The 27428-nt window shown below is 35.6% G+C and overlaps 1 protein-coding gene across 1 annotated transcript; it reads right to left on the reverse strand.

Moving 5' to 3' along the window:
* Positions 1 to 10761: 10761 nt before the first annotated feature.
* LOC138700514 (KIN17-like protein) lies at positions 10762 to 23273 on the reverse strand. Its single transcript, XM_069827115.1, has 2 exons — positions 23204 to 23273; positions 10762 to 12634 (listed from the first exon to the last, which is right to left on the reverse strand). The coding sequence occupies exons 1-2, from the start codon at positions 23216 to 23218 to the stop codon at positions 12170 to 12172; spliced, it is 480 nt and encodes a 159-aa protein (XP_069683216.1). The 5' UTR covers positions 23219 to 23273; the 3' UTR covers positions 10762 to 12169.
* Between the last annotated feature and the right edge of the window lie 4155 nt (positions 23274 to 27428).

Below are 27428 nucleotides of genomic sequence, written 5' to 3' on the forward strand. Positions count from 1 at the left end.
ATTCAGTCTTTCCAAAACCAACGGATGGACCCAGATTCTTCTTATATTTTTACGTCTCTTCTTTCTTCGTATAAGCAAATTTGCCAAAAGTACATCTCTTTCTATATCCATGTTCACTGGAAGACCGAAATATTACCTAGTGTAAAGCAGAGCCTCAAACACGCGTTCGCAGCGCCACTAATGAGCCACTAGTGGCGCTGTTAAGGGGCTCTTATAACACTCCCAAATCCCATTTGTAGCGCTTTCTTCGGATTCGGAAATGAGTAAAAGAGTCCGTAAAAATCGCGAAACTTGAGTTTTATTTACCGTACTTTCCTTTGTCAGAAAGGATTTTGACACTTAAGTCTCCCTGTCAATACGTTCTTGTCCTTTCTGTAAAATTTAGTCATTCTTTGAATTCTGTGGAGTGAGCAGTAAGTTTGATAGTGCAAAAAGGTAAAGCGGGAATATCTGTCTCTTAAGAAAAAAATTGTTTCTCCTAGTGGTGCATCAAGTGAAGTTATCTGTAGTTACTTGAACAGTATAGAAAAGTTATCATTCATAATAGCAGTACAAACACACGGGAAACAACAATAAAAAAAATTCTTCCTATAAAATGAGCTCACATTTGAATTTTGTACTGTAGCTAATATACGTTTCCTCAGAAGTGGTGCCTAAATTCTTTTCTCCATTTCATAAATAATTTCCCGTCTATGGCGCTGTCCCGTTTAAAACTATTTAAGAGGTTAGGTACAGCTTAAAGGAGTAAAATTTTGGAAATATTCAACATTTTTTTCCCTCCATTACTGTATCTTGTACAATAATGAAAATTAGTATGTGTAAAACACTGTCCTTCTGATATATGATAAATATGTTTTTACAATAAAAAAATATATTTATATATATATATTTTTTTTTCAAAATTCAAAGTTCGCTGTGCAGTGATGAAGCGTTTCCCTCATACCTCAAAAAGTATCCAGCATTCTGTGATGATTTTTTGTGTGCATTTATGCATGTCATATCTACAATATGATGCAAAATCACTTGTCTACCTTTGATAGATTGTCTGATAAAAATAAATTTATTTAAAAAAATGGTCACATATCTAAAACAGCAAATTCCGATCGAGAAGCATGCGGCAGAACGACGACCCCGCCCGGTGGATGACGAAAAATGAAGACAGAGGGAAGACCGCGAGGAGTCGAGTGGGGAAAAGTGGCATGGACGCATGGAGGAAATCTGTAGTGACGTCACCACCAGGTCACAACAAGAATGTAATGTGTCAAACGAATAAGAGCGGTAGTGTAGACGTGTATGGTGTCAGCGAAAGAAATTAAGGCAACGTTAGCCAAGAGCTGGGAAAGGTTAAGGTGCAAAAGAAAGACGTTAGGGATAAGAAAGAGGGGCTAGGGGTAAGAAGTGAAAGTATAGGGAAAGTAAATAGGGCAGAGAGAGGAAATAAGGCGGAGAGCAGCAAGAACAAACCAGCATACAATCTAAGGAAATGTTGTATCAGTGGAATGAAGGATTAATTAAGGGTGCAGTGAATATGGGTGAATAGTGTTTAAGTATGAGAAGGGTCATGATGAGTTTATTTAATTAGTAGGAATGAATAGGACGTACTGTAAATATAGGAAGAGTAGAGGAGCTAAAAGTAGGACTAGACTAGATAGGTATCAGTAGGACAAAGAAGTAATATAGATAGATGTAAAGCAAATAATAGAGGGTAGGCCTAGTTAAGACTATAGTACAGTAAAATGATTGTAGTGATTTGTAAATAAGTTGGGTCTGTGAAAATGCAGAGTAGAAAAAGTAATTGTTATGTTGTTATTAGGAATAGGAAATAGTACAAAGTAGGATTAGAGGGAAAGAAGGAATATTTAATAAACGCAGAAATATAGGAATTGTGGTAAACGAACATGAAAGACATAAAGGGTGAACATTAAATGATGAAGAGAAGTCGGTCATTAACATCGAGTATTGTGCAAGTTGTAAATAGTATATGGAAGGGACTGCTGGCCCGAATACTATAATGAGAAGGGCCAGCAGGACCAAAGGTTTGAGTGAGAATAAACCATACCATACCATATGAAATATCTACAACAAAATTTAAAAAAAAAATTGTTTATTAAGGAATGTAGTTGAAAGAGCATGATATTGTAAACATGAGTTTCAGCAATAAAATAAAAGAGAGAGAAGATGAACAAGTTAACGAGTTTATGAGTTAGGCCTATGAGGGAAACGCTTCATCATGGCACAGTGAACTTTGAATTATGAAAAAAAAAATGTAAATATTTTTGACGAGCGTATTAATGGGGTTATACTGTGTGTTATTCAAGATTCAGAAGAACTTGAAAGTAATTGTAATATTACTTGTTATGGGACAGATAGCCTATGTGGTAATTTTCAAACTTGCAACAACAATAAATATTATGTTTTCTAAATGTTTTAATAAATATTTAAGATGTGATTCAAGCTTCTTTGAGATGAATAATATAAAAAATTACTGAAATATACTTTCAGTCACAAGATGCTTCGAAACTATCCCCCTCCTCTTACACTTTCAACTTAGATAAAACCTTCATGAACAGCGTAGTCCTTTCTCTCATTAAGACGCTCTACATTCAGTTAAATATAAAACATATTTAAAAATGTTTGTTAACATGTTATTAAAAATATAAGTTGAAGTTAATAATATTACATACCATGAAAAACACTATTAATACTGTAATTATCCCAAAGCATAAACATCGTTTTTACCTCAAGAATATGAGGTCGTTCTCTGGTCCGCGTCAAAAAATAAAAACACAGTGCCGCCTTTCAAGAAAAATAAATTCGGAACAAATGTTTATGGATTTCAAATGTTTCAGATATAGCGTAATTATTCAAAGTAATAGTTTAACTGATTTATGAACTCATTTCACAGGTCTTTCTTTCCACAAGCAACACGGACTTGCCCTATTGGACATAATAACATATAGGCCACTTTTTAAATTCGGATTGGTTTCTGCATTTTGGATACATTAAAATAATACTCTGGACGGAATCAACTCACCAGTAACTTACTCATGGTTTTCTCTCTAATTCCAGAGTGTTCACTGAGCAGTCGCAGTATAGGATGTCGCTTTAAATATGTTTCAATACATGTGCTCATGATACGCTTAGTTGCATAGGCTTCACGGAATAAATAGCTTCATATCTTCGTGAATGAGGAACATATATTTATACTAGTGGCTTGTGCAGCAATTGCTGCAAACTAAGTCCATAAAAAGTTGAAATAAAAATTGTTCAGATTTATTTTCAATGAAGAATACCAGACATTTTGATAGTTATTTGCTTCCATAATAGTGAAACATACTCCCTCTGCATGTTTTTTTTTTGCCAAATACTTTTCCTTGAACCTATCCGTCTTCAGTTCTTGAGTTTCAATGCGAAATCGCTAGTAACAATGTCAGGATGATCAGTGGTTTTTCATGTGGGAGTAGTGCAGTAGCCATTTCGGGTCATTGCGGATTGTATGTGAAAGTTAAGAAAATGTAAGGTTTGTCATGCTTTGAACAAAAGACTTAGCATCTTGGTATAGCTGCTGCATGTTTCGTGAACTACCCTGAAATGTAGAGGGCAGAATCACTTTTTCCCACTACGAGATCTTACTGAGGTGATCAAGAGACTACAAAATCTTGCAGGCCTCTTATTTTATCAATAAGTAATACCTTTTGGTCTTTTCTTATGAATTGTAATTTTTTTGCGCTTCTTCCAGACAATACTGATCTATCAAATACTGCTGGATTAATTTGTGTAACAATAAATGTTATTTCATATTTTCTGTAATATAAGCTATTGTGAGGAATTTATTGCTGATATTTGGAAAATGAGGCGAATGATATGTCAGAGTTGTAAAATCTTATATGCGCCCTAAATAAAATTGTCCATCGTAAATCGTTAGCAGCTTCAGTGTTTCATTTGTTGCTGGTTGCGGGAAATAAACTTACTCATCACGGAAGCAAGAAGTGAAATGGCATGCTATTTTTCCTACAACAAAATATGCTTGGCAGCGATCACAAATCTAATCAATTAAACCAAAGAAATATGAAATAAATTTTGATGTAGTTTAAAAACGCAGCTAAAATAGGAAGCATGACTCAATTACTACCAAGGAAAGTTAGAGAATGAGATATATAAATATCTATATCACACTGCCATTACATATATGAAAAGGACCCACACCACTTGATTAATAATTGTTAAAATATTTCATTTTGAATAACAATATTGTTACCTTACGTAAGTTTTATAGTTTTCAGTAACATAAGTTTATATAGGCCTATAGTCGTTACTCAGTAAATTATAGAAATGAAGATCTAATATAAAATATTCTTTCTCTGCGTTTACTTACATAAAGCCCCAAAACTTTTCACTTTCATATATCAGTATAGCATTATGTGTTGCATTAACTATAATAATATTTCATTTTTAATGGTAATAATGTCATCAAGCATTCTTAAGTTTTGTAGTTCTTAATATCCAATACACAGCTGTACTCGGAAAACTACAGACCAGAGAATCAGACCTGTAAATTATTTTTTATACGTTATCAAAAAATTGCACAAATGAAGATCGACATATTGGCATTATGATGGGAAAGAATCTGAGCCGTCTGAACTCTGTCAGCAATCCTGTAGGTCATGGCCTTCGTGTAATAGCCTATTGTTTATTGTAGCGTGTGTTTTGTTTTATTCTGAAATGCATCACGGCCGACTTGATGCTCGCTTCGCTTAAGGAAGTGAACATGAAGTCGGCCGTGAATGCAATTAATATTAGTTCTCAAAACTGACGAAAGATGGATTTTGGAAAAAAGGAAAATGATGTAGGAAAATTGACATTTCACTGAAAACTACTATTTTTCCGAAAAACTTTGGGTTCCAAGCTTAAAAATGAGGGGTCATTTATTAAAATCCATTCAGCCGTTTTCCCGTAATTTCCATTACCAGTTCAAATTATATATATAGATTTATAAACGAGTTTATATCTTTTATGTTTCAGTTATTCTTTTGTATGTTTGTGTGTAAAAGAAAAATACGTGACGAAAATGTGGACATTGAAAACCTAACCATAAACTCAGACTGCAAACATAAGTCAGTTACTCGTTAAAGCAGTATGTTTGGTCTTAAATTAAAGAAGAAGTTGTATTGTTAGTAACGGTTTCATTTGCATTTATTGATATTCTATTTGTACTGATAACGTTGAGGTTATGGTCTGGACAGTATGTGAAGGTTTCAGCAGTCTAATTCACAATATTTCAATTTTATGTCCCAGTTATTATTCTCGTTAACGAAGAGTTTTGCCTCATTTAGAGTGTCTCGCTTGAGTTAAAGCATTGTGCTTCATTTAACGGTTTCACCCGATTTGCAGACACATAACTATCTTTATCGAGTCTATACTCTAACAGGAGTCTGACCTCAAGGTCAAGGAAAATGACGTTCAAAGGTTACTTTAGGTTTTAGGAAGGGTGCTAAAGGCAAGCTTCCCTCACTTATGAGCCTGCTGAAATCTATAAAATATCTCGACATAGCGTAACAATGCTCACTTGGAAAGAAATATTTAGAAAATAAAATGGTATTTTTCCACGCCATCACACTGAAAACTTAGTTTCTGCACGAACCCAGTACTCACAGCTGTCTCTCTGTCTGTCTGTTAACTCGAGGGTTACGGACAGTAGTATCATACGAGTATAATTGCAACAAAACATACCGTTGGCGTAAATTGCTGTAGTTGCAATAAGACATAGCTGTCATTCCGCTGTTATGAATTAATGGAAAGAATTTAATTATTGATATCAGTCTTAACGGAATCACTAACGCATTGTTATAATAAATTGGATTAGTTTAGGCTTAGAATAAAGTTTTAGTTATTGCTAGACAGTGGATGCGGGATGACTTATCGTTGAAAGTAGGTGCACATTTACTATATGTTACAATTTTACATTCAGATCATTGGCTGAACAGGTTTTAAACGTAAACAGACGACGTCAACAAGCTACTGTATCTCCGTACAGTCAGAATGAAAAGAAAAATGACGTACTGTAGCACATACCTGGTCATCATTGATGGAATTACTAGCGTTGCAGTAAACTACGATATAGTCTCGTGAGTTGTCGAAGCTGAATCGTCTTCGCCTATCCTGCAGGATAACACAACTGCACACATTGCGTTGCAGTGTTACTATGAACGGACCGGGGTCCCTTCGTTCTGTACGTTGCTGTACTCGCCAGGTACACAAAAGACGGACGATACGGCACGTGCCTTATACTCTGATACGAAACAACTTCACTTTTCTTAAGTCGTCCCGCATACACTATCTAGATATTGCACAGTGGTCAGATATGTGTAGGCCTATATATTGTACAGTATATGTGCGCGGAAAAGTTATTTTCCTGGCGGATAGTAATATATGAGATGCAGGTAGAATAATTTCGAAATAAAATTGGTTTAAGTGTGTAAGGGGGTCATTGCACGTGAAATCATACACATTTTCTCAAAGTTTAACGCTCATGCCTTTGATTTGTTTCAAATTTGTGTGTGTGTTTTATGGTTAAATTTAAACAGCGGCATACGTTTTTATATAATATTTTTTCATATTAATTTCATAAATATATGCTATCAAGTTATTATCAAAAGAGCGCACATCGTTAACTTTCAAGCCTCTTATCTTTGTTTCTTTTAATGATATGTACTTGTACTAGTGTAAATTTAAACAAATAATGTCAGAAAAGTTTTTATTTATTAAATCGATATTGTTTTTACCACTAAACTGGAGGAGAAGGTACCGTAGCTTTCAACCTTGACGTTACGATGATAACCAAATGGAACGAAATATAGTAGCCTACAGGAGGCAAGAGCCGTCCTGTGACCTTATCACTCACCGTAGCTACATCACCAGTGGACATGGAGAAAAATGAACTTCGTGTCGGTAAATTCGTGTAATACTAACCAAGCCGAAACGAACTTTGTTTTTGATCACCCTTCCTTTCTCCACTCGCGTAGCTCACATGCCAGGCCTCGGCTCTCGATCTGTACACATTGTAGCCAACATATGGGCCTGACGTTTGCCTGTGACGTCATCCCCAGGAGAATTTTTGTACTATCTACCTTCTTCGTTCTAAGCATTAAGCCTATCACATTTAATAGCTTAATGCACTTTCAAGACAACAACCAATTTCTGTATGCTGCCATCTAGCGACTGCAAAAGAAGTCACGTTATAACCCTGGTACCATATTATATGATATATGATACGGAATGAGTCCAAAGAGAATTGGTACTTATAATAAAACATCCTAAAAGTGGAAAATAAAAGCATACGATACAGTGAAAAAAAGGATTCGCAGAACTAGTATGGAGTAATAGGATGCAGTTGTTCTTCTATCTAGCGGTTGTGATCGAAAGTTCATTTTTGACAGTGCCGAAGCGTAGCGGCCGTTCTCTTTGACATAATATTTCCATTTTTAACATGCAGGTGGCTAATCTGCTATAGGCTACAGTACGTGATCAAGGGACATTACTGAGAGGTAGCGCCATTGTTTCCCAAAAGATTAGGTAGGGTTATCGACGGCTCTGCTCGAAAGGGAAATACATTTTTTTTAAATTCCATATTTCTCTGAAAAATCCAATTGACATTACTCTAATGCGAAACTTGTACACATAAAACATCATTAAGAGAATTTGAAGTAATTACCATGATCTCGGAATTTTATTTGGAAGTTTGTTTTTCCAGACATAATTTGAGTTGTTGCCTTTTTGATCTGACACTTAGGGTAAATTGACAGCATTTTTTTTTTGAGACAGAATAATCTTGAATAGGGGAAAAGAAATAAATAATTGCAGTGAGACATTTCATTAACGATGACAGTAGAGTATTAAATTCTAGAAAATGGTACTCGACAAAATTAGCCTGAAAATACCAAAAAATTAACGAGTACCACCGGTATATGAGGAAAGGTTGAATAGGGAGCTATTACAAGGCAAGAGTATACAATATAGGTTTTGTCAAGAAGTAAAAGAACTAGCAAAAGAGAGAAGACAAGGTTATATGAAATTCAACTCTATCAGTTCTTGCTTAGCTCAGAGAAGTTCAACGTGTAATCGTTCTGACACTTCATACACCAAACAAGGCCCATCCGGGCCTTAATAAAGAGCTGCAGTTTTTCTTCAGTTTCGTGCTCACTACTCCCTCGCCACCAGTTATAGCTTAAATATAAAATTATATTATCTTCAAAAGTAATAAAACAGCTTTCGAAAAATGTATAATAATCCGTGGCGCTACAGCCCACGAAGGGCCAAGACCGACGAGCCAGTTGCTGGCCTCACGGCCACATGCCGAAGCAGAGGTGGACGATCATCCAACTAGAATGGAAGTATCGTGTGTTTAGCACGATGAACCCTCCAGCCGTTACAGCTGGTTTACGTAACCGGATTTCGCTACCTATCGTAGCTCCCCAAGTGCATCACGATGCTGACTGGGCACTGGTCCCATACACTGGCCGAAATTTCATGAGAAAATTTCTTCCTCCATGAGGACTCGAACCAGCACGCATTCCGTAACGCGAGTCCTGGGCAGGATGCCTTAGACCACGACGCCACGGCGCGGGACTTCGAGAAGTGTATAATACCTGAAATGTTACTTAAAAATGGCTTCAGAAATAATTCCACTTTCCATAATTAGCCACACAAAAAACTCAAACACAGCAACATACAATGGCGGCAAACCAGTTAAGCTGACTTGTGATATTAGCACTGTTAAATGGGCACTAGTTGCCATCTAGCAGGTATAGCATGTCGAGCGTTTCTCAAACTTTGGAGTGGGGACCACTTTTTAAAGTCAGAACAGTTCCGCGGACCCCTTACTCTTGTTCCCTTCGAAAGCAAATTTATCATTTTCGTAGCATATTTTAATGCCAGTATACTTATATTTTAAAATTGAATTAAGGTTCGGTACTTTGGTCCTCTGTTATGAATTCGGGTGGTCCTTGGCTGGATTACAGGCGCGACGCCAGATGTGCAGGGAAAAGATGTCGAAAAACACCACTATATGGTGTTTTAAATCCCTCTTTTGTTGCTGAGAGTAGAGTGGGAAGTCGATAGACGGGTAGGGTAATCAATTTCATAAAATGCTGTACTGGGAGAAAAAGTGAAATTCGATTGCCATGTGTCATTTCCAGACTCTGAGATTTTAAGCTACAGTGTGATACGTATTTGGCTTGAATTTTATTTTTTCTTCTATCTTTTTTGAAGGACCACAAGGGCAGACCTCGAGGACCACAGGCGGTCCGCGGACCATAGTTTGAGAAACGCTGGGCATATATTTTCAGCACAAGAAGGGGTGGACCTTGTTAAGAGCTGGGCCTTGTTTGATACACCTACCTTTTATTGCCTTTAGCATTACATATTGTTGTTTTATTACTAACAAAGGACCTCGTGTTCGACTATGTTTTACTCTCTGTTGGCGTGTATTTGCGTAAATATTGCTAATTAAAGGTTACGTGGGTAAGGTGAGATGAGACCGAGGAGTGTGAAAATGATAGAGCGAATTTGATGACGAAATAGATAAGTGACATGATGCCTAGGAATGTGACAAGGTTAGGTTGAGTTAGTTGACGGATAGTCAACTGTACAGTAATTTTCCTAAATTTCTATATTGTTTTAGAGCTTTCGAAACACCGTCTTTATACTCCGTAATCCTTGATCTTGACTCGTGCAGTCAATTATTTAAGAATGTAGTCGTGAATTTTACTATAAACATTTGGATTGTCTTTTATTTCACACGCCTCGGTACGGGCCGGGACTATTGGCCAGCGTAGTATCAGTGCTGCTCTATAGTACGCTTTATCCAGTTCTTCTGTTTTAGCCGAATATATTTCACAAATATTGTACGGTAGTGGGGAAAAAAAAAAACCGGACCGACCATTGTAGCTTATTTCAGAGCCTTGTTCACTCGAGAGCACGATAGATTGGTAACTAAGACTTTCGTGATTCGAATACTGCCTGAGAAGGAAAATTTTTTTGTTCGTTTTTCAAATTTATTCCCAATACTTTTCGATTGCTGGTAAAATTCTTGTTCTGGGAATAATAAGTTAATTAGGTAGTAAAATATCGCTGCAATCGAAAAGTATTGGGTATAAATTTGAATAAGGAACAAAAAAAAGGTTCCTTCCCAGGCAGGATTCGAACCAAGAAAGTCTTAGTTACCAGTCTATGGTGCTCTGAATGAACAAGGCTCTGAAATCAGCTACAAGGGTTGGTCCGGTTTTTTTTTTGCCACTACCGTACATATTCATATGAAATGAAGTTAAAAAAAAACATATTATATAGCTGAAATCTCTAAGTTGTTTTTTTATAATTGTACACTGACTTTGAAAGATATCTGACCTCCAATTTCTGATCGTATAAGCGAACTTTGTAACTACGGGAAAAATCAGAACCAAAGATATAACAAATTGACAAACTTTGAAATAGTTCCGTTAGTTCCCAATAGATGACCCTGTTATTGTAAGCTGCAAAAATGTATTTGAGAAATTTTCATTGAAGAAAGAAGGCACATTCTCATTCCACGCTTACCTTGAATTTGGGTAGTCTGAAGCGTTCTACCCAGCCCGACTTCAAGACAAGCCAGGAATGAGACCTCTGCCATTGGTTGAATAGCAATTAAACTTCTCTCCTCTTCTGCTGGCAATGTTTACGTCGCCTGTAAGACATTATAGTCACACTATCGTAATAATAAAATTTCATGTATTTATTATTTATTTGTTCTGTTGATTACACAGTACATGTCATTTACAACAAGAAACAAATAATATGTTCTGGACAGAGATTTTTGGCGATCTTAAGTTTTTATGATGGATTGGATCTAATCTTTACTTTTTCGTCCAATTTTAAAATTAAATATTGATTTTAAATAACAATCAACATAATTTCTACACTAAAAGCATGTATTATATTCGTAATGATTATTGTCTAATATATTTTTAATAAATAATGTCTAGTCCAAGCACAAATATTGATATAACTTTATATAGGTACTCATAAAGGCAAACAATTACTCGAAATAATTGAAATGAAATTACTGTGAAATAGCCAAGAATTCAAGTAATATCAAAAATATATATAGAATCAATAAAGTAGTGACATACATAAGCAGCATTAATGAAATTACAATTGCATGTAAGGACTACAGGCAAACACACATATCATACTATAATAGGTGCAATTATTCTAAATGGCCAATAAGAACGTGACAAGTCCAACAACAAGTTTAATCAAAGAATACGTGCCTGGATTATGAAGGACGAATAGTAGTATATTGATTTACTGACATTAATAATACTATAGGAGTGCCACATATTGTTATTATTATTATTATTATTATTATTATTATTATTATTATTATTATTATTATTATTATTTCAAATTTATTTATTCAATACGTACTTTAGGTTTCACACTAGATCATATTATATACCCAGATTGCTCGTCCTTATAGGCTTTGACGGTAATAACTTTTGTCAGGTTTACTATGCTGCCATCTAGTTGTTACATAAGGAGTCACGTCGTAACTCCCATTTGAATTGCATTAGCGACTGTACTGCCATCTCGTGTTCGTTTACGGCAGACTGGTGGCGATTCTGGCGGTTGTTCCATTCAAAGTGCTCCCGATTTTAACATAGGCCTAGGGATGAACTATCTGTTATACTGTATATATGATCTAGGGCTTCACTTACATTAGGCATTGCAGTCCGAAAGAACAGAAGCTCGTGCACGGGCGCAGTTCAGTTCAGTTATACAAAATATTTTACAATATTGAAGAGTGTAATTATTATTATTATTATTATTATTATTATTATTATTATTATTATTATTATTATTATTATTAACGTGTGTTATTATTGTAATTAAACGTCCTGATCACATTGAAGATATTTTATAGACGTAATTAAAATGTTTGTATGAATGTTTTTATCAGCATATTTTTATACCTACCGTTCACATTTTCTTCAGTGACAACATATGAATCTTAGACACGTGATGTTCCCCAAATACCCAATACGCTTTGCTTAAAATCTACTAAAAGTAAGGTTTTAGTGATAACTATACATACATGCAGAACATAGAAATATCAATTTCTTTTACACATTGTGTTTCACGAACGTAGAAGAGTAGTGGGGTTATCGGTACTAAATTCTCGTAGAAAATTACGAAGTCGCTGTAGCTGTTGTTGTCGCTGTTGTTGTCGCTGTTGTCGTCGCTGTTGTCGTCGCTGTCGTCGCTGTTGTTGTCGCTGTCGTCGCTGTTGTTGTCGCTGTTGTCGTCGCTGTCGTCGCTGTTGTTGTCGCTGTTGTCGCTGTTGTTTTCGCTCTTCTTGTCGTTTTAAAATAATCTGTGGTAAATCCATTGTAATCCCGACGCTTTTGTTGGACGTTTCATTGCTTCGTGAAAAATCACCAGAATTGAAATTTCCACTTTGTGCATCAGGGGATCCGATGTTCCAGTGGTGTCTCTTTTCAGGATCTCCGTGTGAGACATCTTCCTTTAGAGCACTTGCAGTTTCATTTTCCAATGACAGGCTGGGACCCACAAATGCAAGTACCAGGAGTGTGACTCCGATCTGTATATAACAAAAAAGCATTATTTAGATCATACAGCTCACGACTTCCTGACAAAATGACTAGATTTCTATTCCGACTTGTCCTGTTACATTTTAGTACTGCTATTGAGAAAGTGAAACAGACTTCCTCTGAGTGTTTCAGATTGCCTATTAGGTTGTCGAATTTCTGCACTAAACGTCAGAATTAAAATTCCGTCTAGTAGGGCAAACTCGACTAATTTCGTGATATATACTTTTTAATTCATGACGAAATTATACCAGCAATAAATGTAATTCTGATGTATCGTATAAATGGCAGAAGAAGTATTATAACATAGATTTTTTTTCATTGCACTCTTGCGATGATGCGAGCGGATGTTTTTGAAAACTACTCAAAGAGTTTTGAATTTGAATTTGTGAGTGAATACACCATCTGATTTCCATTGTCAAAAGAAAGGTTTTTTCATATATATTTTGCTCGGTTTTGTGGTTCAAGTTGTTTTCAATGGTAAGTACTGACATTGTACACTTCTTACTGAAAAATATAAGGTTTCAGGTCATTTTTCCGAAACTAACTTTCCGAATGTCAATTTTTCCGAATTCCTCATTTCCTAATGACCATATTTCCGAATGGCCATTTACCATACGACCTGTTTTCCAAAATCAAGAATATTAAATGAAAAATTAGTAAAGCTGAGAGCACATTAAATTTATTGACATTTTATACTTAAAAATGAATGTATTAGAAATCATGGCCTATATTTCATACCTTTTTAGAAGCTAACATTGTACCCTAATCTTCTTAAGTACTGAAGGTGGCCGTTTTCTTCCTTGTATGTTTCATATTCCAGTGTTATTACCCTGATTCTTTTTTGTACTGCTATCCATCGCTTGAAGGCACTTGAAGGAATTTGATGTAATACGTTCCTTAAAATCTGCCCTGGGTGAAGTTCTAGGTGATACTGTGCCGTTCGTTTCAAGTTACTTTTCACCAACTCTACTTGTGCTTCCTCTCTATTCGGAGCATGAGAGTGATGCGACACATCAGCACCTTTAATAATGACTATTTCTTCACCATTTCTGTCTGTTACGGCTTTGATGAACACTACTTCTGTCTCAGTCTTATACATTCCCAATATATCTTTCCACCAGGACTATTTTGCCTTTGAAATATACAATATATAATCATTCATTAAGAATATCATACTCCGTTTACCTGAAGTAATAATTTGTACATCCACTGGTACTTGTTAATTTCAAGATATTAATGAACACTAATAATTTTGTACGATTATTACGGAAACTGTGCTAATAATGTATTGTATTATTAATTTCGGTAAACAGTGAACGCGTAAAAGAAATGATCATTGGGAGAAATGACCATTCGAAAGAAAGGCCATTCGGAATTATGGCTATTCGAAAAAATAAAAAAAAGATTAGGAAAAGTAGGTTTCGGAAAAATGGTCATTCGGAAAAGTCAGTCGGAAAATTTATTTCGGAAAAATGGGTGCACACGAAATATAAGGTTATCAATGCACAGATTATGTAACAAAGCTTTATCTTGGGAGATTATTTTCTTAGCGTTTTTCCCATTCCACGAGGCCATTTTTTTCTCCTTTAAATTTTATATATGGTATAACAAATCTCTCTGGTGGAAGCAATACCAATGCATGAAACGTAAAATATCTGTGTGTGTTCTTAGAATCTCTGAAATATTGTGCATATTGTGCATGTTTTTTTAGTAGGTTATTTTACGACGCTTTATCAACATCTTAGGTTATTTAGCGTCTGAATGAGATGAAGGTGATAATGCCGGTGAAATGAGTCCGGGGTCCAGCACCGAAAGTTACCCAGCATTTCTTATATTGGGTTGAGGAAAAACCCCGGAAAAAACCTCAATCAGGTAACTTGCCCCGACCGGGAATCGAACCCGGGCCACCGCTGACCGTTACTCCACAGGTGTGGACTTTGTGCATGTTGCAGATGACAGAGAGTAATCGTTAGTTAGTTAGTTAGTTAGTTAGTTAGTTAGTTAGTTAGTTAGTTAGTTAGTTAGTTAGTTAGTTAGTTAGTTAGTTAGTTAGTTAGTTAGTTAGTAGGGTTTAAAAAAGGACGCGTTAGCTACTATGGCTATTTCCGCCCCTATCTAAAATCCTTCACAAAACAGAAACACAATACAATAATCAGAATGCTTAAAAGAACTAAAAAGCGTTGTCACGGTGATAGTAATCGTAGGTTCAAATGTGAAAAAATTACAATTTAAGTGATATGAAGGAGACAATTAATTTTGTCTTAAAGAAACGAAAACTGCCGCAGAGGAACCTCGTATTTTTCTTAGAAAGTTCGACAAGAGCCAGGAAGAGACTAAAATAGCAGGAGAATGACATTTCCAGCTTTTCAAGTGAGTTAAAAGATGTAGACAACGAAACAGAATCATCTTGAGGAGCCATATAAAGAAGAAGTGTGCTTAAAGAAAAGCAGAATGATATGCCAAATGATTTGTTCGGATTTTGATCAAGAAATTTCGAGGACTACAAGCATGGTGAAAGATTGATTCAGGGCGTCAGTTGGAATCAGTAGTTTCATGAAACATATCAAGGTCTTTCAAAGTACCGAAAAACTTTAATTGTTAGGTTGTAGGTATAAATCTGACTGAGGAATTTAAAATTTGTCTCAATATGCCTAAATATTTTGAATTTAAAGACTATCATGAAAATATCCTTGTACTATTACGAAATTATACCAACTTTTCTATAGTGCTATTTTTTTTTCGTTTATTTGTATTCCTTGTTTGTAATTATTATATAAATTTATTTTAGGTAAAAATGCTGACATGTAACTTCTTTTACCCTAATAATGAACGTACATTAAGAACAACCCTTTTATTATTTTTATTTTTAATTTTCAACCTTATTTTTGCACAAAATCTTAGTATCACGAAATTAGACGATTTTGCCCTATAGGTAGAATTTGTGAACGAAGTTGATGTGTGGACAGGTTTCGTAGAAGTACTCCTTCTGTTCATTTTCTATTCACCGTCCATAAATATCTGTAGTGCTCGGGAAAAGTGGCACAAGTGAAAAATGTTAATTTTACAAGAGAAGGAGGAAAACTGTCTTTACACTGGTTTATGTCGATTTGATTTTCTTTTGTATGAATTATTGTAATGGGAGAAATACTTATGTATCTATACCCAAGCGAGCAAATGTTCCGTAAGTTGTCAATAAATTAATAAAAATGTTTGTGGAAATTGACTTATGTCACTTTTCCCAGGCACTGCAGATATGTACAGAGAATTTTTTCCCCTACCCGCAGAGAACTCCCTTTTCCGTGTAGCACACGATAACGCTGAGATTCCCGCCGCATGGAAGCGAGCAGAGTGCGTGCAAGTGTTATTCATAAACTGTGTTCTCACCAATGGCGGCTCGTGAGTATTGAATTCAGGGGGGCTGCATACAAAAATAAACCATGCAATTACCTTATTTAAAGATTAGTTCCATGCGCCTTGTCTTGTAGGTTGCAAACTTTTGAATCATCTTCTTATTAAAAATCGATATGCCGTTTAACATAGTCTGTACAATGGAAAACATAGCTAATGCGGTCAGTCTCTCTTCTCTCATCGTATTTCTGAGATAGAATTTTACTCTCTTCTCAGATAGAAGAAACTGCAAGAGCTTGACTGCGCCACTGATATTTCTGAATTCTTGTATCTGATACAGTACAGTGAGTTCCGTTTTTAGTTTGTCTTTATCGAGCATTGGAAAAAGCTTCACACATACATTTAGGTCATTTTCAGGAAATGAGATTTTGTAGCATTCAAATTTTTTTTGACGCAGAAGAGAAGATAATATCAGATGATCTATGAACTAGAATTGGGTGTTAGCTTGTGTGATAATGAGGTCAAACACTTCCTTGGCTGCCGCAACCCTTGTCTGAATCCCTTCGACCTTACGACGCTTTTTAGGGTTTTCATTTTCACAGATGTCGCTGCTCAACTGGCACTGTTCCGTATTGTCTGTATGGCATCAATAAAGCTTGATATGCAGAGTCGGCCTCGGTAGCATAGTCGGTTGCGGGTTCGATCCCGGCCCAGGTCGATGGCATTTAAGTGTGTTTAAATGAGACAGGCTCATGTCAGTAGACTTACTGGCATTTAAAAGAATCCTGCGGGACAAAATTCCGGCACACCGGCGACGCTCATATAACCCCTGCAGTTGCGAGTGTCGTTAAATAAACCATAATTTAATTTTTTATATGCAGATTTGAACCTTAGAAATATCTAAACGGCGATGTTGTAGTTGGTTATATAATATATCTACTGATACATAAATAAATGAAAAAAAAACTGAGCCAGAAATTGAATTCAGGATCTTCAAGAGTAAGCACCAGGACGCTTGCCTCATTTATTGCGATGTTCAGATTCCATTATGGTTTGAAAACATTCTAGCAATGGCTCCTTCTTCTCATGAACAACATTTACTGTTTTTATTTTAAAACTCTTGTTGCCCCATCTGATGGAATTGCCTTTGAAACACATTAATCTAATGCAGACAGTGTGGAGATCAAGAGAAGAAAGCAGGGATACTGGATAAATTAGCAAAAATATGCGACTATAATTATTTATTTACTGTGCCACCTATGCTTATCTTAAAGTTAATAATTTACATTAACGTTTTCGATACATTTGTATCATCTTCAGATGTAGAGTGTTAAATGAACATTTATAATGAAAATCTTGCCTTATGGTGTGGAACTTATTATGATTTTCGGATCTTGCTAATGTGAATTGCTCTAACTTAACCTAAGTTGGTCTATGATACACATGTTACATTAAGTTAAAATCACTTGCAGTCCATGTAGTACAGTTTAAAAGATTTAAAATTATTTAAAAGTGATATGAAACTATAAATGTAATCAAAGGAATATGAACGTTATAGAACACTTTAAAACACTGTAAGCACTTGTTGGCTATGTTTGCCAGTTTTTGACTTCGTTAGATGGGGCTGCTTCTGTTGATCTTGATATTTAACAACGAACTAAAACAGAGTATTGTTTTTATCACTAACATGTCTATATTATTAACAATGTGTATTGTTAAAGCATTTCATTCGATTTTGGTCAATAGATTGATGTGACAATCATAGATATATGTTACTATGTATCGGTGGTTTGACGTTATTGGTACAAGATGGATGTTGTCGAGTCCATGAGTTTAATACAGCCTTGCGTGTCTGTAACAATATGCATAAATATTAATAAATTGAATTGAAATTTGGCTGGTATTATTTTAATTGAATTTTGGTTGAAACTGCTTATGGTAAAAATATACGAGCTTTGTAGGCTATTTTGTTTAGCGGCTCTTTCCATTATGATTCAAATGATGGGCACTTAATTTCACATTTGTCCTGAATTGTTAAGGTACTGAACTGAATAGACTGTAAATATTTGTACAGAATTAAACATTGTTGCACTTGTTATACTCACAACATTAAAGAAAATGTATTTAAAACTGCGCTCTACTGACAAACTGCTGCAAATTTTGCAGCGCCTGGAAACTCTGGATTCATGGAAAGGGGCTAGGAGGGGGAGGGGTAAAACTAACGCGCAAAGCATCCGAGACGAGACTGGCAGCTCCAGGGGAGGAAGTGGCTTCACCATCCGTCCTTGTCCCCCGATTCGCTCTGGCAGCACCAGGGGAGGAAGTGACTTCACTAATGATTGCGTGCATGTAAATGAGAGCGAATTTTTTAAAAAATTCGGGCCGCTAAATGAGACTGTATAATAAATGTATTTCACAACATAAAACGAGACAAGAGCCATAAATGTCTGGGGGTGCTGCAGCTCCGCAGCCTCTTCGAAATCCGCCCCTGGTTCTCACCACATGGAAGCGATACGAGGCAAGCAAACACTGTAGGCCTGTACTCGTTCCTACCCTACATCAGCTGTGCTCAATTTTGTAGTTACGCCTTTCACTGAGTTTGCAATCTCCCTCCAAGCATAGTGACGTATAGCCATCTGGCAGACTTTGTATGTAACCAGTGGTTGCTTGCGCAAACCGAAGGTATCATCTTACAAGCAAACATTCTGATGGAGGCAGATAAAAAAGTTAATTTTTTTTCTTCCACCATGTTAATAATGTCAAAACTAGTGCTTATACAAATTTTGGCCACTATACCGCAATTATGAGGTCGTCCAGAAAGTGATTTTCCCTTGGGTCGTTTACAGAAAAAAAGCATAATTTCATGGAAAGATTTATTGAAACAGATACAGTAATTGTTGCGCTATTTTTCAACATGTTCCCCACTGGAACTGAGACATTTGCCATACCGTGGGACCAGTTTTTGTATCCTTGTATCGTAAAAGTCTGCCGCCTGGGATCCGAACCGGTATGACAAATGTCTCATTTCTGGTGGGGAATATGTTGAAAAATAGCGCAACAATTGCTGTATCTGTTCCAATAAATCTTTCCATGAAATTGTGCTTTTTTCTGTAAACGACCCAAGGGAAAATCACTTTCTGGACGGCCTCTTAATAGTGGTCGAGTGTCCAAAATTTGTATAAGCATTTGTTTTGACTTTATCAACATGGTTGAAGAAAAAAATTTACTTTTTTATCTGCCCCCATCAAAATGTTTGCTTGTTAGACACAAATAATGATCAGCAGCCATAGGCTAAATCCCCTTGGGGAAAATTTCGTAACCTTTCGTGAGGCCTTATTTTTACACGTGAACGAATGTATTATGCGGCGGGAGAGTTTCAATAATGTGTTGTCAATATTTGAAATAACTCTTATTGTAAGAACACGTAACTGTTACATCGAAACCCAGGGTTCACGTGGCGGTTTAATCAAAGAGAGGGTATGAGTGCAATACTCCGCCACAGTCTAGTATATACAGTCACGAAGCTCAATACGTAGTAAATATGCATCCATAGATAGTTGCTAACCACTAGGATCGCTAATATCGCCTCATTACACACAATGCGAAATAATACCGTCACAGTCTATTGTTCTTAGCACCCTCACAACTCAAGCTGCACGACTGTATATGCTAGCCTGTGACTCCGCTATGTGTTTTTTTGTTTTGTTTCTTTGTTCTCTTTCTGCTTATAAATCAAATTTTATAAATAATTTAGAAAAAAGATATATTTAAGGAGTAAATTAGATGCAAAATAAACATCCTTTCTCTCGTCGTGTGAACCAGGCGCTGTCTGAAGGTGGACTTACGAGAAATTCTGGCTACAGAAATTGCTCATATTTTGTGTTGACGAGTGTACATTGCAACAATGGAAATTACAGTAAATAATTCCCGCATTTGTTTCAATTTTTATTCGGTGGGCTGCAAAATATTTTAGGTCTACATCATATTGTGACACACACTTTTTAAACTACGAGTATAAACTTAAGAATGCATATTGCAGTGTAAGAAAGAAATTAAAAATAATGTATCATTAGGAAATAGGCTAGTAGAAAACAAATCCATCATATTTATCAAACCACTCATCATTATCCCACAAGTGTACAGTACGATTATTTAGTCCTGACAGTCGCCAGCAATTTGCGTCTGGGTCAGGCGAGTCCATGAAGTTACGCCAAGGGATGTTCAGGTTAGTCTGTCGCCTGCAGTCAGAGCGATCGGATGCCACGCGTTGTGTTTCCAGTACAGTTAAGCTGTACAGTATTCCTTTACCGACAGTTCGCCCTTATCTCTACTCGGGAACTATCACCACTACTCTTATTACTTTCCTTCTTTCGCGTCGCTGAGCAGTCAGGACTAAATAATCGATCTGTAGTTATCTGAAATCGGGAATAATATCAGTCATTGCGCTTGTGAGCCGATCTTTCAAATTGTCGTCTGTAAACCTGGATCTCGATTTTGATTTAACCGGCTTCATCTGCGAGAAGAAAAACTCTTCGCTTATGTAGGTGGAGCCAAACATTGATGCAATTTTCATAGTGAAACTATGTAGAATTGGGTATGTTAATTTACAAAGTTGTTTCTATACCTATGTCCAAGTTAACAATATTAATAATTTGCTTTTGGTAAATGTGTTATTTTGTAGACGGATAACCTCTATCTGCAAATCTAATCGAGCATGTTGGTCACCAACATGAAATGACTCGTAGGCTTCGAGATTTCTTATCCAATAGAGCAGTTCAGTGGGAAATTCGCATGAAGGCGTTCTGAGTATAGTGGTAAAGCGTACAGTGGATGGCGGTACTGTAGAATGAATGCCAACAAATACGCCAGCCGTGGCGAAAATGCGACTCACGAGCACATTGTGGCTCGCAATGATAGCTGTGCACTTCCTTTGCTTCCTACCTTCCCCAACCCCCACCCTCTCACTCACTGGAATCAAACTCCGTTCCATTTTTATTTGTCTCTGACTGCGAGTAGAGTATCGTCGCAATGTGTCTCTTGAAACTATGTACCTTTATAAAAACGAAAGTTTCAAGTAGGATGGGAGGACGCATTTTTTGCTGCCAATATGATGAGAATATTAAATGTATGATTTGTTCACAAGTATTGCGAGGAAAACGGTTGTATAACATACGGCGTTATAAGTACTACATGTTACTGATAAAAAACATTAAATGGTTAAGTGTTGTTATTATTATCATCATCATCATCATCATCATCATCATCATCATCATCATCATCATCTCTGTACGTCGATCCTTTTTCAGCAGATGTACGAATAATGCGGTTGGATCTTCAATTTAAACTCACAGATTTACAATATGATGTTAAATGAAAGCTAGATGTAAGGACTTGACAAATGTTGAACTTTTCAAATCTTTGCCAAAAAATAAATAGGCCTATCCGAAGCTTCGTTCTTTCGCTTGCTCTTTTGAAGCCATGTTCGCTACAACTTACGTTTGTGAAAAATTATTTTCAACAATGAAAATAGTAAAAACCAAATTTAGATCACGACTGACAGACAAATATCTTTGTGATCAACTACGACTGGCAGTAAGTGACATAATTCCTGATTTTGAAACTTTGTCGCAGAGACATTCTGAAGACAGTTAATTTTAGGTTGTGATAATGTGTCCTATGTTTTCTTGTTCATTTGTTTCTTCGTTACACGTACTAAACATTAGTTTGTAGCCTTGTAGTGTATAAAATTTTATGAAGTGCTTGACGTAAGGAAAACCGTTAACATGTCAGACAGTTGCTTTACTTCCCCTTCGGGTGTCCGCCTCCCTCCATAGGTGCTATGCACGTTGTAGGTTATACAGTGGCTCGGCGCACGATCGCATTCTCGCCACGGCTGAAATACGCAAAGAAATAGAATGCTACGTCGAGGGTTGCGAAATTCAAGGAACTAACACCCACTCTACCTCTACCTCCAGATCCCATTGTTACTAGATGGGGTACATGGCTTAATGCAGGTAGGCCTATTTATTATGCCAAACGCTCCCGTACAATTTTGCAGATAATCTGCAATCAGAATAATTGAAGCTCTGGATTTGAAGATTCTGACGAATAATTTGGTTTTCATACAAACCCATTTTCAAACTGTGTCTGAAACTATTACACGGTTAGAAAAGTCAGAACAAGAGATTCCGGAAGCCCTCAAATTAGTTGAGAAAATTACACAGAGAATTAATGAGACACCGAGTACACCGGTTATTAAAGGTGTAAAACAAGTGGAAATCAATTTTATGTAAAAATATCGGATATGGAGCATTGTGTAATATAAACAGCAAATTAGTGGACATAGAGTCACCCGAGAATAAAGGATTGTTTCTTAGAGACTGCAATGATGTTGGGTTTTTTCGTTTTCCTCCTATTACTTCATGCGACGTAGAGCGCAGCTTTTTACAATACAGCGTCATCATACGATGAAAGAGTAATGGAACGGACAGATAACCGAAAAAGTCCACACCTTTGGAGTAACGGTCAGCGCGTCTGGCCGCGTAACCAGGTGGCCCGGGTTCGAATCCCGGTCGGGGCAAGTTACCTGGTTGAGGTTTTTTTCCGGAGTTTTCCCTCAACCCAATACGAGCAAATGCTGGGTAACTTTCGGTGCTGGACCCCGGTCTCATTTCACCGGTATTATCACCATTTCATTCAGACGCTAAATAACCTAGATGTTGATACAAAGTCGTAAAATAACCCAATAAAATAAAAAAAATAACCGAAAAAGATTTACGTTTGAGATACTGAGAATATATCTTGTAGTGCATTGTAATTCGGTACTGTAACCGCACTTTCTAAAGACGACAAATAGGATAAATGAAGAAATTAAAATTGCTACATGTTTATTTCCTCCATTAACATTGTGTATAATTAAACACAAATGCTTATAAAAGACAGGAGAATAAAAGCTTTTCCAATTCTTTTGGCGTGTTTCCCCATACTACCGTACTCTACTCTAAATAGCAACTTTGTTACCTCAACACATCTCTACCTTTCACTTCCTGCAGCGAGTCAACAACCTATAGTACATGCACAATGAACTTATTGTATCGGGTCCCAATTCTCGAAGCCTAGAAATGAGTTTCAAAATAATAATAAATCTTTCTCCAAATTTTTAAATCATCAAACCTAGGTGTAAAATAATACTCTGGATGGAATCAACTTACCAGTAACTTACTCATGGTTTTCTCTGTTGTTCTAGAGTGTTCACTGAGCTGTCGCAGAATAGGATGTCGCTTTAAATACTCTTCACTACATGTGCTTATGATACGCTTAGCTGCACTTGGGCTCACGGAATAAACAGCTTCATATCATCGCGAGTGACGAACATAACGGGATTCTCTTTTGAGAAATTAGTCACAGTTAATTAAAGCAGAATTTAAAATGTAAAGCGGTTTACTAGGTAATGATACATGTGAGACACCTACGAGAAACGTGACGAAGGTTCTAGCTACGAGCTTTAGGCTTGCTGATTTGCGTTTGGGTAACAAAATTATATTTTTAATGCCATATCTTAAAAAAAAGCAGAACTAATACATCTTATGTTTCAGACTTTGCTACAACTGCTTACAGTCTACTTCTTATAAGTTACACAGAACGAATACGTTCCAATATTTTATAGATAGCTTTAATGTAGGCAACTGGTGACGTGCTTCCCAGTTTTTGAGAATGTTCTGACGCAAGTTTAACAAGATGGACCACAGTTCTTGTCGACCAACTTTGTTTACTATTTCTGTTTTATCTTCTATATACTTATTTACTTACTGGCTTTTAAGGAACCCGGAGGTTCATCTGATATCTTCTTCTACCCTGAACTCTTCTCCCGTTCACCATTCCTTCCAGTGCATCCTGCAGTTGGCAGTTTCTTCTCAGCCAGTGACCCAACCAATTTCTTTTTCTTTTCCTAATTAGTTTCAGCATCATTCTTTCTTCATTCACTCTTTCCAGCACAGCTTCATTTCTTATTCTGTTTATCCACTTCACACGTTCCATTCTTCTCCACATCCACATTTCAAATGCTTCTATCCGCTTCTCTTCCCTTCGACGTAATGTCCATGTTTCTGCCCCATACAATGCCACACTCCATACAAAGGACTTCACTGGTCTCTTCTTTAGTTATTTTTCCTGAGTTCACAAAAGATGCTCCTTTTTCTATTAAAAGCTTCATTGGCCATAGCTATCCTCTTTTGACTTCCTGGCAGCAGCTGATGTTACTGCCTAAAATACACCCCAAGTATTTGAAGCTGTCCACTTGCTCTACTGCGTCATTTAGAACTCGCAAGTTTATCTTCTGTATTTTTCTTCCTATGTCCATGCTCTTCGTCTTATTTGCATTTATCTTCATCCCATACTGCTCACAGCTGTCATTTAGCTCCAGTAGCATGTCCTTTAGTATCATTTCCTCTTCTGCTAACAACGCATATCATCAGAAAATCTTATACAATTTATTAATAAGTATTTAATGAATTTCAATCTTAAGGCATAAGGCATAATTCGGAAAAAAGAAAACAATACACAACGACAGACAAACACTACCTTAACAAAAACAAACAATAATAAATCAAAATTTTGGTCAACACTCACTTACAATAAATACATATCTAACAAATTAAAAAACTTCTTTAATAAAGAAAACATAAACATAGCATTCAAAACAAATAATAAGTTAAACAATAATATCCTTAACACAATAAATCCTATAGATAAATTAAATAGCAAAGGCATATATATGCTTAAATGTCACACATGCAGTAAGAAATACATAGGCCAAACTAAACGCAATATAAAAACAAGATATAAGGAACATGTCAACGATTTCAAAAATAATAGAGAAAAATCAAAATATGCAACACACTTAATTAATACTGGACATGAATTAGGTCATCACCAGAACACATTAAGTATCCTAAAAACATACAATGACAATAAATTCATAAATGCAGCAGAAGAATTCTTCATTGCCTACTACCATAATAAAGATCAAAATATAATCAACGAAAACTTATTAAACTTTAAAAATTCACTGTATGCAATTTAAAACAGACCTATTCACATTGATCTTAATATGCCATTCAAATAGTTCCTTTCATATTCTTGCGCCGTTACATGCCTCAATACACACGATTATCTAGGCTTCAGTTCTCTTAAAACCTCCAACACATCAACACCAGTACACACAAATGTAAGTATTCGAATGCCGTCAAAATTCATTAAAACAATTATATCCCCATATCAAAATTGAAAGTAAATTAATAGTTAATATTCTTTCAGTTATAGAACTTCTTCATTTATACTTCAATAAACCTGAGAACACGTAATAGGATGTCATCACATCAGAGTAGCCATTTCAAAGTCAATGACCTCTAAGTAAGTAATCTTATAATAATTATTACTGCTGCCGTAAAATCTTTTACATATATCTGGTATTATAGTTCATCTAATTATTACGAATTATAATATTAATCTTTCTATTAATTTTCAATGAATGATTAAAAATCATACCCAACTCATGACTTATCTATTACGAAATTTATCGTACATTCCACTACATTCACAATCATTTATTCAATATCTCAACTAATTACACCCAACGGTAATTCTTTAACATAAACAACATTTTTAACGAGTAATCTTATAATAATAATAATAATTATTATTATCTGCGTCTCTATATAATAACTTGTCTATATTTTGCATTTATTATTATCTCTTAATCTCTATTTTCAGGTGAAACAATTACAAAACACACAACATCAACTACGAAAACTATCTTGAACTTACGACAATTCCCAGCCATGATTACTCTAAATATTTTATTATCTTCATTATAAAATTAAATTTTAACATTGACTAATTTAATCACTGTATATCAATTGTAAAGTAGTCATCAGCGTCAAACAACATTCATTCAAATGCCAACGGCCTCTCTAAGCGAAATAATTACAAAACACAAGAACATTAACTACGCATACTATCTTGTAACTTACGACAACTTTCAACCATGATTACTTTAAATATTTTATTATCATATTTTAAATTTAAAATTAACATCATTGAAAAATTTTAAACATTGTATATTAATTGTAACATGAGCTATATGTATAAAATAAAATATTCGTCCAGTCTAAGTTCAAATTCAAAGATTATCTCAATATTCATCCTGTTTCATGTTATATCTACATAAAGCTCATGAATTTCATGTACCACATATATTGTTCTCTATTTTCCTTGTTATTTGCATAATATGTTATCATAGGTCCAGATAATATGTTTTGTTATTTCTGAAGATGCCCTAAACGGCGAAAACGTTCATATATTGTTATTAAATAGCAAATAAACATTTGCAAGTTTATATGCCTTAAGATTGAAATTCATTAAATACTTATTAATAATTTACCAGGAATATTGATATATTAAAATGAATTGTAAATTATACAATTTATGCTTCTTCCTCCTGTTATCACTCCTCCAATGATAAACCTTGACCCTACATGAGAAGTTGCTGCGTAGCAGTTTAATAAATGTACTGTTTGCTTATAATAATGATAACTAATGAAACATGATGATAATAATAATAATAATAATAATAATAATAATAATAATAATAATAATAATAATAATGTTTTGAGGATCTGTCATAAAAACCGCCTTAACTTAGAAAATGTGTCATTTTAGGCTTCCTTTTCTGCAGACCTGAGTTAAAATCTAATTTCGATTAATGAAATTTCCTCGGAGTTTGGGAAGTCCTATGATTAACATATTAACTCGTTTCAATACTTATCAGTTTTTTCACTACGGTATCCCGAGTGTTGTATAACTTCTTTATGTTAGCACGCTCAGCAATATGTATACAAAGTAGTTTCACTGTAAAAAGAACTAACAAGGTCAGTTTAAGGCTCCACTGCAAGAGGGAGCTATGCCACAAAATTCTGATCCGTGAAATTTCATGTTTCTTTGGGCAGTTTCTACCATCTGTTGCGCTTTCCCTAAACTATGTAGCTGTAGCAGTGCAGGAGCCATTGCCAGAGCACTGACTAATTCTAGGATACGACCCTTTTCATAACAGACTTATTTTTCTCGCTTTATGGTTAAAGTGGCATAGCTCCCTCTTGCAGCGGACCCCACAATTATTATCTGTGTGCTATCTTTCTAGCGGTACTAATGTTTGTTAACTGTACTTTGATTTTTTTTCTACGAAGAAAGAGACACATTCTTTTCTTCTGATATTTTTGTTGTTGTTTCTTTCTATATTTAGGGTTTTATGTCATTACGACTCTAGATTTCAATTATACGCCTGTAACTCCAGTTATTAAGTTTTAATTTGCCAAATAACTTGATTGTCTTTTCGATGAAAATATCTTAGCTTCCAAGAATTGCAATATTGAATCCGAG

This window comes from Periplaneta americana, chromosome 5 (genome assembly GCF_040183065.1).
Source record: "Periplaneta americana isolate PAMFEO1 chromosome 5, P.americana_PAMFEO1_priV1, whole genome shotgun sequence".
NCBI lineage: Eukaryota > Metazoa > Arthropoda > Insecta > Blattodea > Blattidae > Periplaneta > Periplaneta americana.